Raw genomic sequence first — 13,987 nt, 5'->3', positions numbered from 1 at the left:
AAAAATTACAGACACCAACGCCAAATAACTAAATACTCATCATAAAACATTTCTGAAAAATACATAGTGTACAGCAATTGAAAGACAGGCATCTTGTGATTCCAGACAATATTTCCGATTTATCAAGTGTTTTACAGCGAAAACACAATATAGCGTTATATTAGCTTAGCACAATAGCAAACATAACAACAGCATTGATTCAAGGCAAAAATAGCGATAACGTAGAAACCACCAAAATATATTAATTTTTTCACTAACCTTCTCAGAATTCTTCAGATGACAGTCCTGTAACATCATATTACACAATGCATATAGAGTTTGTTCGAAAATGTGCATATTTAGCGGCACAAATCGTGCTTATACAATGAAAATAGAGTCCAAATACTCAAGCAATCTGTCCGGCGCCATCTTGGAAAGGCCCCTATTCTTATCGAAAACTATTCATAAACTTGACTAAAAAAATACAGGTTGGACAGCAATTGAAAGACAAATTAGTTCTTAATGCAATCGCTGAATTACATTTTTTAAATTAACGTTACTGCGCAATGCAGGGTGCGATAAAGCAAGGCTACACTGCAAGTAATGGCGTCTTATGCATTTTACTTTTTCCAACAGAACAATGAATTATCAGCATAAATAGTTCTTACTTTTTGATGAACTCCCATCAGAATCTTGGGAAAGGTGTCCTTTGTCCAAAAGAATCGTTGCTAGGTTGGAGAACGTCGTCTTCAACGTTGCAATTAGCAGTAAACAATAGCCATGTGGGCCAGAGATACCCAACTTCCTACAACGTCACGAAAATAAATACCCGAAAATCGCAATATACTGACATAAACTGATATAATTCGGTTTAAAATAACAACATTACGATGTCTTTAACACCTATATCGAATAAAAACAGAGCCGGATATATCTTGGAGCTGAAACAGGAGCTTCTAACATGACATGCCAAGACCCTCCCTGCGTCAGAGCGAAGAGTGGAAAGATGGGACATTTCGGTTCCAAGCAATTTATAACCTTTGGGAACTACGTAGAAACTCCATTTCAAGTCTCCCTATTCGCTGACACCCAGGGGAAGGCGTATGCAGTGCATCTCAACCAATAGAGGACAGGCAAATTAATACACAGGTCTCAGAACAGCCAGCAAAATTCTGCATTCTGACATACACATAGGAAAATTGCTCTAAGTCCAGTTCTGTTTCACCCACAGATATAATTCAAACGGTTTTAGAAACTAGAGAGTGTTTTCTATCCAATAGTAATAATAATATGCATATTGTACGAGCAAGAATTGAGTACGAGGCCTTTTTGAAATGGGCACCTTTTATCTGGCTACTCAATACTGCCCCTTGAGCCCAAACAGGTTAAGAACTAATTTATCTTTCATTTGCTGTCCAATCTGTATTTTTTAGTCAAGTTTATGAATAGTTTTCGATTAGATTAGGTGCCTCTCCAAGATGGCGCCGGACAGATTGCTTGAAGTTTTGGCCACTAATCACATTGTATAACCACGATTTGTGCCGCTAAATATGCACATTTTCGAACAAACTCTATATGCATTGTGTAATATGATGTTATAGGACTGTCATCTGAAGAATTCTGAGAAGGTTAGTGAAAAGATTAATATATTTTGGTGGTTTATACGTTATCGCTATTTTTGGCTTGAATCAATGCTGTTGTGATGTTTGCTATTGTGGTAAGCTAATATAACGCTATATTGTGTTTTCGCTGTAAAACACTTAGAAAATCTGAAATATTGTCTGGATTCACAAGATCTGTGTCTTTCATTTGCTGTACGCTGTGTATTTTTAAGAAATGTTTTATGATAAGTAATTAGGTAATGCACGTTGCTCTCTGTAGTTATTCTAGTCGCTTTGGTGAGAGTTGTGATGGTGGCTGCAATGGTAAACTATGATTTATACCTGAAATATGCACATTTTTCGAACAAAACATATGCTATACAATAAATATGTTATCAGACTGTCATCTGATGAAGTTGTTTCTTGGTTAGTGGCTATTTATATCTTTATTTGGTCGAATTTGTGATAGCTACTGATGGAGTAAAAAACTGTTGGAGTAAAAAAAGTGGTGTCTTTTGCTAACGTGGTTAGCTAATAGATTTACATATTGTGTCTTCCCTGTAAAACATTTTAAAAATCAGAAATGATGGCTGGATTCACAAGATGTGTATCTTTCATCTGGTGTCTTGGACTTGTGATTTAATGATATTTAGATGCTAGTATTTACTTGTGACGCTATGCTAGGCTATGCTAGTCAGCTTTTTTACTGATGGGGGTGCTCCCGGATCCGGGTTTGGGGAGAAGTAGAGGTTAACTGCATAACACGGTGCCTGACCAGTAACGCGCTGCTTATAATAAGCACGAGGAGTGAGCTCAGGTCTGCTACCTGGCTTAGCCACACTCCCCGTGGCCCCCCCCCCCAAAAAAAAATTGGGGGCTGCCTCTCGTACCTGTCGCGCTGCCGTGCTGCCTCCTCATATCGCCGCCGCTCAGCTTCGGGACAGCGATATTCCCCAGCCTGTTACCAGGGTCCTTTCCCATCCAGAATCTCCTCCCAGGTCCAGGAGTCCTGCGATCGCTGCTGCCCGATACCACGCTGCTTGGTCCTTGGTTGGTGGGTGATTCTGTAACGGCTGTCGTCCTCTTCTTCCTCTGAAGAGGTGTAGCAAGGATCGGATCAATACGCAGCGTGGTAGGTGTCCATGTTTTAATAGGGAAAACTGAACATGAACACAAATACAAAAACAATAAACGTGAACAAACCGAAACAGTCCCGTGTGGCACAAACACTGACACAGGAAGAACATGGCTGCCTAAATATGGTTCCCAATCAGAGACAACGATAAACACCTGCCTCTAATTGAGAACCAATCTAGGCAACCATAGACTTACATAAACACCTAGAATGAACACAACCCCATAAATCTACAAAAAAAACCTAGACAGTACAAACACCCTAGACGAGACAAAAACACACAAACCACCCTCGTCACACCCTGACCTAACCAAAATATTTAAAGAAAACAAAGAATACTCAGGTCAGGGCGTGACAGACAGGCCAAACTGCGCAATCGGGGGAGAAGGGCCCTGGTCAGGGAGGTGACCAAAAACCCAATGGTACCTCTGACAGAGCTCCAGAGTTCCTCTGTGGAGATGGGAGAACCTTCCACTAGGACAACCATCTCTGCAGCACTCCACCCATCAGGCGTTTTGGTGGAGTGGCCAGACCGAAGCCACACCTCAATAAAAGGCACATGACATCCTGCTTGGAGTTTGCCAAAAGGCACCTAAAGGGCTCAACAATATTCTCTGGTCTGATGAAACCAAGATTGAACTCTTTGGCCTGAATGCCAAGTGTCACGCCTGTAGGAAACCTGGCACCATCCCTACGGTGAAGCATGGTGGTGGCAGCATCATGCTGTGGGAATGTTTGTCAGCAGCAGGGACTAGGAGACTAGTCAGGATCAAGGGAAAGATGAACGGAGCAAAGTACAGAGAGATCCTTGATGAAAACCTGCTCCAGAGATCTCAGGTCCTCAGACTGGGGTGAAGGTTCACCTTCCAACAGGACAACGACCCTAAGCACACAGCCAAGACAATGCAGCAGTGGCTTTGGGACAAGTCTCTGAATGTCCTTGAGTGGCCCAGCCAGAGCCCGGTCTTGAACCCGATCGAACATCTCTGGAGAGACCTGAAAATTGCTGTGCATCGACACTTCTTATTCAACCTGACAAAGCTTGAGAGGATCTGCAGAAAATAATTGGAGAAACTCCCCAAATACAGGTGTGCCAAGCTTGTAGCTTCATACTCAAGAATATTTGAGTCTGTAGTCACTGCCAAAGGTGCTTCAACATAGTACTAAGTATAAGGGTCTGAATAAGTATGTAAATGTGATATCTCAGTTTGCAAAAAAATCTAAAAAGTTGTTTTTGCTTTGTCATTATGGGATATTGTGATGTCATTATGGAATATTGTGATGTCATTATAGGATATTGTGATGTCATTATGGGATATTGTGATGTCATTATAGGATATTGTGATGTCATTATAGGATATTGTGATGTCATTATGGGATATTGTGATGTCATTATGGGATATTGTGTGTAGCTTGATGAGGAGGAAAAAATGATTTATTCCATTTTAGAATAAGGCTGTAACTTAACAAATTGTGGAAAACATCAAGGAGTCTGAAGAGAAGATGATGAAGATATGTTTTCAGCACGACAGCGTTTGGGTTTTGTCCCACTTTGATCTATTGTGCTTAAATCAATTCAGTAGTTCTAAACCTGCGCCTGCCTCCTGCTCTCTACACTCGTGACAAAAATTATAAAAACTTGTTTTTGCTTTGTCAAAAAAAAGTCAAGGAGACTGAAGAGAGGAGTGCACTGTAATGTAAATATTTTACTTATTTGTCTCATACCACTTCACTTCATTGAGTGAAGCAACAATACAATCGTTCACTATGCCAGATACACTGTAGTTACACATAGCTTTCTTCCAATCAGAAAACAAAACGTATAGAGGAAGGAACCGAGACTGCAAAGAATATAGACATAAATATATTCCACACTTCACGTACTTCTAAATATAAGTATATCTAAATATGCATTAAATACATTAAATCATGATATCACACTGATATTTGTTATTTTTTGAAAGGCGATAAAGTCTCGTAGACATAACATACAGTGCCTTCATAAAGTATTCACACCTCTTGAATTATTCCAGATTTTGTTGTGTTACAGCCTGACTTTAAAATTGATTAATTTCAGATTATTTTTTTTGTCACTGGCCTACACACAATACCCCATAATGTCAAATTGGAGTGATTATTTTTAGAAATGTTTACAAATGAATTCAAAATTAAAAGCTGAAATTTCTTGAGTCATGGACCACTTTGATATGGCAAATCCAAATAAGTTCAGGAGTAGAAATGTGCTTAATAAGTTGCATGGACTCCCTCTGTGTTTAATAATAATGTTTAACATGATTTGTGAATGCCTACCTAACCTTTGTACCCCCACACATACAATTATCTGAAAGGTCACTTAGTCGAGCAGTGAATTTCAAGCACAGATTCAATCACGAAGACCAGGGAGGTTTTCCAATGCCTAGCATAGAAGGGCACCTAATTGTTGATGGGTAAAAATCAACAACAACAAAAAGGCAGACATTGAGTATCCCTTTGAGCACGGTGAAGTTATTAATTATGGACGGTGTATCAATAAACCCAGTCATTACAAAGATACAGATGTCCTTCCTAACTCAGTTGCTGGAGAGGAAGGAAACCGCTCAGGGATTTCACCATGAGGCCAATGGTGACCTTAAAACAGTTACAGAGTTTAATGGCAGTGACATGTGAACTGAGGATGGATCAAGAACAACGTAGTTACTCCACAATACGAACCTAAATGACAGAGTGAAAAGAAGGAAGCCTGTACAGAATTCAAATATACCCAAACATGCATCCTGTTTTCAATAAGGCACTAAAGTAAAACTGTAAAAAGAAATGGCTAAGAAATGAACTTTATGTCCTGAATACAAAGTGTTATGGTTGGGGTAAATCCAACACATCACTAAGTACCGCATATTTCCAAGCATGGTGGTGGCTGCAACATGTTATGGGTATACTTGTCATCGGCAAGGACTAGAGAGTTTTTTAGGATAAAAAGAAACTAAGCACAGGCTAAATCCTAAAGGAAATCCTGCTTCAGTCTGCTTTCCAAAAGACACTGGGAGACAAATTCACCTTTCAGCAAGACAATACCCGAAAGCATAAGATCAAATATACACTGGCGTTGCTTAGCAAGATGATAGTGAATGTTCCTGAGTGGCTTAGTTACAGTTTTGACTTAAATCTAAAAATCTATGGCAAGACTTGAAAATGACTGTTTAGGTATGAAACCTTTCTGAAGGCACTGTAAATATATTATTTTTAAGAGAAATAATTCAAGTACTTCATGTTGGTTTGACCTGCGTCACAGCTCTCTGGGCCCCTCTTCTGAGCAGCTTCTTGATCGATACCTTAAACTCCTCTGTCTTCAGAACGTATATGATGGGGTTGAGCATTGGTGGCAGTACTGAGGTCAGGGAGAGGTTGATGATCCGGGCATTGGTTGGTATGATGGGGTGGAGGACGTATGTGAAAATAACGGGCAGGAAGAATATGGCCACCAGTATTAGGTGTGAGGTACATGTCTTTATGGCTCTGAGTCTGGGAGAGAGAGAGAGAGGGTTAGAGGTGGAGAGAGAGAGAGAGAGAGAGGGTTAGAGGTGGAGAGTGAGAGGAGAGAGAGAGAGAGAGAGAGAGAGAGAGAGATAGGGTTAGAGGTGGAGAGTGAGAGGAGAGAGAGAGAGAGAGAGAGAGATAGGGTTAGAGGTGGAGAGTGAGAGGAGAGAGAGAGAGAGAGGGGGTTAGAGGTAGAGAGAGACAGAGAGAGAGGAGAGAGAGAGAGACAGAGAGAGAGAGAGACAGAGAGAGAGAGAGAGAGAGAGAGAGAGAGAGAGAGAGAGAAAGAGAGAGAGAAGGAGAGAAAGTGTGTCAATACAGTATGTGATTATCTATACAGTTTTAATTGCATTCTCAATATCTCCCAGCATGTATCATTCTTGTAACAAGTCCATCACTCTAAAAACGTTTTTCTGAGGCCTCACGCCAATCAGTATATGGGCCGTTCTGGCTTGGACAAGTCTACTTACTGACTTGACGTACTTATTCCAGTCAGTATTACTTCTCACCTGTCCTGGGGCAGTGTGATGGTGAACAGGGCGTGTGTGATACAGATGTATGATGATACGATGAAGACCATGGGGAAATAGAGGACTATACTGGGGTTGAGATAAGACATCACTATGTTAGGGACCACATCAGAACAGGGGGCCGCCAGACGGAACAGGGGACCGTGGTCACAGAAGTAGCTGTCGATCACCAGAGACCTACAATACATTATACAACATTTTATTACCCAGATATTAGAGAGAAAAACAGAAATGTTGTCTTCTGCTAATTTTTTCTCCAGCGCCTGGCCGGGGTTTCGAACCCGTGACGTTTTCGGCTACAGGTTCACTGCCTTATCTGTTGGAATTAGTATTCAAGAGGAACTGAGTCCATGACGACATGGAGCCATCAACCTTTTACAACAACCTGACAGATGACAACATAACATTCTGTTTGTTTATCTCCTTCATTTTATTGGTTTACTGTAAAAGTAAAAATTTGAAATGCACTTGAACAATAGTTTGATGTGATTTAAGAGATAAAGCCATAATTCACAGAAGCTATGCTTTTGCAGTGGAGTCGTTGCACTACAACACGATACATACTAACCTACAGAAAGAGAGCCGGGTGATGAGACACACAGCGATCAACATCATCAACACAGCAAACGTCCAGGCGGCGCCCGTCAGCTGGAGCATGGACCTGTGAGTGACCATCATGTGGTACCTGGGAAAGAACATGACAATGGAACTTTGAGAGTTGATGACACCTCTTGTCATTTAATAGGATCTCTGCGGGGGGGGGAAAGCTGTTCAACGTTATCGTGTTATAATCGTCAATGGTTGATTATTATTGTTTTATAATTATTCAGTCGAGATTCCCACATTTGGGGAACTTGCAGGGATCAGCACGACTAGAGTGCATTGGCCGAGCCTCACGCTGGGTCAACCTCCTTTGTGATCAAGGTGTCTGCCAGGAAACTATATCCTTATATATGATTTTAAATGCAGTGAATCCATGTTAAATCGTATTTTTTTTTATATATAATACATTTAATAAATACATTTGAATAAATGGTCAAATAAATCAAATTATTCAATTAAAAATATTTTCTTTATCCCAGAAGAGTCAAATAATGTAGTCTTTCTGAATGTTATTTTAATTGAGTTAATAATTTGATGTATGATCTGAGACCTGAGCGGGCAGCAGATGGCCACCAGTCTGTCATAGGAGAGGATGGTGAGGTTGAAGGACTGCATGGTGATGAAGAGGAAGACGAAGAAGAGGCTAGTGAGACACTGGTTGTAGGAGATGAGCTGTCTGCTGAACAGGAACATGTCCAGCAGCTTGGGAACCAGGGCCGTGCTTTCACACACGTCTGTGAAGGCCAGGTTGAACACAGCAATGTACTTGGGGCTGTAAGGGCAGAACATAAATATCTTTTAATATTAATATAAATATCACGTAACGGAGATCGGGGAGCAGGGCAGGCTCCCACACATGTCTGTGAAGGCCAGGGGAACTGGGACTTCAAAAAGATAGAATGTCCAACAAAGGACCTTTTACACTGTATTGTGTTAATGAGATTAAAAGAGGTCTGATTACCTGTGGAGACTGCGGTCCACGTAGATGCCAGTCATGACGAAGGTGTTGCCCACCTAGACCCAATACACACACACACACACACACACACACACACACACACACACACACACACACACACACACACACACACACACACACACACACACACACACACACACACACACACACACACACACAGAGCAGAGAGCAGAAATGACCCAACATGGATTCTATAGGAAAGTGAACAACTTTAGAGTTTATCACCTGGACTAACTAGCTGACGCTAACCGCATGTAACACCATGGACCAGAGCTAGTTGGTAACACCCTGGACCAGATCTAGTTGGTAACACCCGGAGCCAGAGCTAGTTGGTAACACCCCGGACCAGAGCTAGTCAGTAACACCCTAGACCAGAGCTAGCTGGTAACACCCTGGACCAGATCTAGTCAGTATCACCCTGGACCAGAGCTACGGCCTTACCAGAGAGATGATGTATACAAAACAGAGGAAGCAGTAGTAGTACTTCATGTAGGGGATGGCTATGAAACCACTGATGAAGAAGTAAGGGGGTCGGATGATGGTGTTGATGTCTGTCTGGTTAGGGTCAGAGGTCAGGGAACTCATCCTGACTGGAGAACGTCTCCCTCTGGCTGGTGATAATCTGTGGAAATACATAACCATGAACACATTATTACAAATAAAGATATTCAAAACTGTACATTAATTCACCTGTTGACAAAAACATAATTGAAGCATCGTTAGTGGAAAGAGAATTAAACAAGTTCATCAAAAAGGTACATTACAAATAATTTACAAAAATGTATAAATTAATATTCTATTCAATGTTAGCGCATTCGATACCAGCTGCTAAGAAAAGGGTTAAACCAGTCACGTCAGACATCAAACTAAATAGCAGAATGTCAACATCTCCACCAACTAGTAAAGCCACTGTTTATCATGTAAATGTCAAGTTGAACCCACCTCCTCAGGTGATATGGTGAACCTGACAGCCCAGGTCTAGTGTGAGTACCTGGGCAGAGACAACAGGCTTATATATACTGGATCATCTTCACCTGCTGGTCATTAGTACACAGAGTTACATCACTGGTTCCCAATCCTGGTCCTGGGGACCCAAAGAGATGCATATTGTAGTTACTGCACTAACACACCTGATTCAGCTCATCAACTCATCATCAAGCCTTTGATTAGATGAATCAGGACAAAAACCTACATGGTGTTGACCCTTTGGGAAACACTGAAACACTGAATGACGCCTATAATCATGTATAATTGTAGAATGTAATAATAGGATCTATATGGTGAAGTCATCATGGAGGGGTGGGTTAACATACAGCTGTCCATGTCCAGATGTAGGATCTTCATTTGATCAAATCATCCACACAGAGAACATAGATCACAGAGAACATAGAACACAGAGAATAAAGAACATAGAGAACATAGAACACAGATAATAATGTATAATTGTAGAATGTATGACACGTAGAATAATGTATCATGTTAGTTTTATGTTAGTTATACAGTAGGTGTCACGCCCTGACCGTAGAGAGCTTTTTATGTCTCTATTTTGGTTTGGTCAGGGTATGATTTGGGTGGGCATTCTATGTTCATTTTCTATGTTTTGTATTTCTTTGTGTTTTGCCGGGTGTGGTTCTCAATCAGAGGCAGCTGTCTCTCGTTGTTTCTGATTGAGAATCATACTTAGGCAGCTTTTTCCCACCTGTGTTTTGTGGGTAGTTATTTTCTGTTTAGTGTTTTGCACCTGACAGGACTGTTTCGGTTATTCTCTTTGTTATTTTGTTATTAGTGTTCAGCTTCAATAAAAAGCATGAACACTTACGACGCTGTGCTTTGGTCCGATTCCTCTTCATCTGACGACGACACCCGTTACAGAACTACCCACCACAAACAGACCAAGCAGCGTGGTATGGAGGAGCAGAGGGTTCAGGACTCCTGGATTTTGGAGGAGATATTGGACGGTAAGGGACCCTGGAGACAGGCTGGGGAATATCGCCGCCCGAAAGAAGAACTGGAGGCAGCGAAAGCTGAGAGGCGGCGATATGAGGCAAGGCAGCGCAGCAGGCACGAGAGGCAGTCTCCAAAAACTGCCTCTCGGGGGGGGTACACAGGGAGATTGGCTGAGTCAGGCGATAGACCTGAGCCACCCAGACCCTCCCCTATAGGTTCAGGTTTTGTGACCGGAGTCCGCACCTTTGGGGGGGGGGGGTGTAGTGTCACGCCCTGACTGTAGAGAGCTTTTTACGTCTCTATTTTGGTTTGGTCAGGGTATGATTTGTGTGGGCATTCTATGTTCATTTTCTATGTTTTGTATTTCTTTGTGTTTGGCTGGGTGTGGTTCTCAATCAGAGGCAGCTGTCTATCTGTTAAAGGAATTAAATTATTCCTCTATGTACTCATTAATTAAAATCAATCTGTCTATTTATAAGAATTTTTAATATACTTATTAACATAAAATAGACAGGATACAGTCTTATTAAAATTAGATAATAGTATTTATTCTCGGAGCACGCTCCCATTTGACCATAAACAACAGTTTATATACAAGATATGACGTCATTGGTTTACAGAATAAATCTCCTCCTCTTGACCAATATAAAACAGGTTCAAAAGTTCATTCCAACTCCCCAGCGCACACACATGACACACTGTCACGTTCCTGACCTTATTTTCCTTTGTTTAACTTTGTTTAGTTGGTCAGGACGTGAGCTGGGTGGGTAGTCTATGTTATGTGTTTCTATGTGGGGTTAAATGTGTTGCCTGATATGGTTCTCAATTAGGGGCAGGTGTTTGACGTTTCCTCTGATTGAGAACCATATTAAGGTAGGCTGTTCTCACTGTTTGTTTGTGGGTGATTGTTCCTGTGTCTGTGTCTGTTGCACCACATGGGACTGTTTCGTTTGTTCGTTTGGCTAGTCTTTCCTGTTCGTGCGTTCTTCGTGTCTATATGTAAGTTCTCAAGTTCAGGTCTGTCTACGTCGTTTGTTGTTTTGTAGTTTGTGTAAGAGTTTTCGTGTTTCGTCTTTCTTTAATAATTTCATTATGTCTACATTCAACGCTGCATTTTGGTCCGACCCTTACTCCTCCTCCTCATTCGAGGAGGAGGCATTAGACAGCCGTAACAGAATCACCCACCATGAAACACATAACATAGACTACCCACCCAGCTCACGTCCTGACCAACTAAACAAAGTTAAACAAAGGAAAATAAGGTCAGGAACGTGACACAAACAATATAATTTATTCTCCTGAAGGCTCACTATAATTTATTACCACTTTAGCAGACAACTCAAGATAATGGAAAACCTAAGAAGTTACTCACTGCCTTATCTAAACATCTCAGGGCGAAGTTGGGTCAGTTCAACCATAGTTTAACCACCCTTTTTGCTTACTTTATAACCCACAGCACAAACCTCTCTGACTAAGTTTGAATGGTGTTTATATCCTCATTGTTCATACTACCTAATCCCTTCCTTATGAATTAACATTATAAAGGTAACAAATAAAGGTGAAATAAAATAAAATAAATAAATAAAATTATTAATCAGATATAATAATAATAATACCGTGCAGAGTTCAATTAGGTAGTTTTATCTAAATCTAGAAATTGTTTAGTTATTATTCATAAAATTCCTAACAATCCACCCTAAATGACAAAACAATTCATAACAACATATCAAACACTATATTGAAACATCAATGTAATACAAGAATAAACCAAACCAATACATGTATTTACACTCGATCATCATCGATGACTGTTCTAACCTACATCAGAATCAAAACTCTTCTAATTAGAATTTTCGTTACTATCTTTATTAAAGAAACAGTCTATAAATTGAAACATGAAACCATCTGAATTCTCTAAACGTCAAATATGGCCTCCTCAGGTGTGAAAGATCCGGAGTCCTCTGTAGGGTCTGGAGCCATATATTCATCATTCCACTGGTCAGAACTTAGGATTGGTCCGTATATCTCCATCTGTTGTCATCGAATACTTCAGAGTCCCAGAAATGAGTACCTTTCCCACAACGGAATCATACTTAGGCAGCTTTTTCCCACCTGTGTTTTGTGGGTAGTTATTTTCTGTTTAGTGTTTTGCACCTGACAGGACTGTTTCGGTTGTTCTCTTTTTTGTTATTAGTGTTCAGTTTCAATAAAAAGTATGAACACTTACCATGCTGCGCTTTGGTCCACACCTTCTTCAACAGACGACCGTTACAAAGGGCTACATTATGTTAGTTTTACAAAGGGCTACATTATGTTAGTTTTACAATAGGCTACATTATGTTAGTTTTACAATAGGCTACATTATGTTAGTTTTACAATAGGCTACATTATGTTAGTTTTACAATAGGCTACATTATGTTAGTTTTACAATAGGCTACATTATGTTAGTTTTACAATAGGCTACATTTTGTTAGTTTTACAATAGGCTACATTATGTTAGTTTTACAATAGGCTACATTATGTTAGTTTTACAATAGGCTACATTATGTTAGTTTTACAATAGGCTACATTATGTTAGTTTAACAATAGCCTACATTATGTTCCTTTTACAATAGGCTACATTATGTTAGTTTTACAATAGGCTACATTATGTTAGTTTTACAATAGGCTACATTATGTTAGTTTTACAATAGGCTACATTATGTTAGTTTTACAATAGGCTACATTATGTTAGTTTTACAATAGGCTACATTATGTTAGTTTAACAATAGGCTACATTATGTTAGTTTTACAATAGGCTACATTATGTTAGTTTTACAATAGGCTACATTATGTTAGTTTTACAATAGGCTACATTATGTTCGTTTTACAATAGGCTACATTATGTTCGTTTTACAATAGGCTACATTATGTTAGTTTTACAATAGGCTACATTATGTTAGTTTTACAATAGGCTACATTATGTTAGTTTTACAATAGGCTACATTATGTTAGTTTTACAATAGGCTACATTATGTTAGTTTTACAATAGGCTACATTATGTTAGTTTTACAATAGGCTACATTATGTTAGTTTTACAATAGGCTACATTATGTTAGTTTTACAATAGGCTACATTATGTTAGTTTTACAATAGGCTACATTATGTTCGTTTTACAATAGGCTACATTATGTTAGTTTTACAATAGGCTACATTATGTTAGTTTTACAATAGGCTACATTATGTTAGTTTTACAATAGGCTACATTATGTTAGTTTTACAATAGGCTACATTATGTTCGTTTAACAATAGGCTACATTATGTTCGTTTAACAATAGGCTACATTATGTTCGTTTTACAATAGGCTACATTATGTTCGTTTTACAATAGGCTACATTATGTTAGTTTTACAATAGGCTACATTATGTTAGTTTTACAATAGGCTACATTATGTTAGTTTTACAATAGGCTACATTATGTTAGTTTTACAATAGGCTACATTATGTTAGTTTTACAATAGGCTACATTATGTTAGTTTTACAATAGGCTACATTATGTTAGTTTTACAATAGGCTACATTATGTTAGTTTTACAATAGGCTACATTATGTTAGTTTAACAATAGGCTACATTATGTTAGTTTAACAATAGGCTACATTATGTTAGTTTAACAATAGGCTACATTATGTTAGTTTTACAAT

The 13,987-nt window shown here is 39.4% G+C and overlaps 1 protein-coding gene and 1 pseudogene across 1 annotated transcript; both read right to left on the bottom strand.

The window, feature by feature from the left end:
* Positions 1-5,978: 5,978 nt before the first annotated feature.
* Positions 5,979-8,946, bottom strand: LOC120036242 (olfactory receptor 1361-like). Its single transcript, XM_038982723.1, has 6 exons — positions 8,803-8,946; positions 8,344-8,396; positions 7,933-8,154; positions 7,348-7,464; positions 6,759-6,956; positions 5,979-6,234 (listed from the first exon to the last, which is right to left on the bottom strand). Exons 1-6 carry the CDS (start codon positions 8,944-8,946, stop codon positions 5,979-5,981), a joined length of 990 nt encoding a protein of 329 aa, XP_038838651.1.
* On the bottom strand, positions 7,598-7,722 carry LOC120036248 (annotated as a pseudogene).
* Positions 8,947-13,987: the final 5,041 nt, after the last annotated feature.

The sequence above is a fragment of the Salvelinus namaycush genome, unplaced genomic scaffold (assembly GCF_016432855.1).
Source record: "Salvelinus namaycush isolate Seneca unplaced genomic scaffold, SaNama_1.0 Scaffold1265, whole genome shotgun sequence".
Lineage (NCBI taxonomy): Eukaryota > Metazoa > Chordata > Actinopteri > Salmoniformes > Salmonidae > Salvelinus > Salvelinus namaycush.
The sequence above is the reverse complement of the archived record's forward strand: the minus strand, read 5'-3'. Positions and strand labels throughout refer to the sequence as shown.

What these genes read in the sequence shown, in the direction of transcription:
- LOC120036242 (XM_038982723.1), bottom strand. Translation starts at nt 8,946, where the DNA reads ATGAGTTCCCTGACCTCTGACCCTAACCAGACAGACATCAACACCATC. An exon ending in TTGTATACATCATCTCTCTG is followed by an intron (nt 8,397 to 8,802) that starts GTAAGGCCGTAG and finishes TATTGGGTCTAG; the next exon opens with GTGGGCAACACCTTCGTCAT. An exon ending in ATCACACTGCCCCAGGACAG is followed by an intron (nt 6,235 to 6,758) that starts GTGAGAAGTAAT and finishes TCTCTCTCCCAG; the next exon opens with ACTCAGAGCCATAAAGACAT.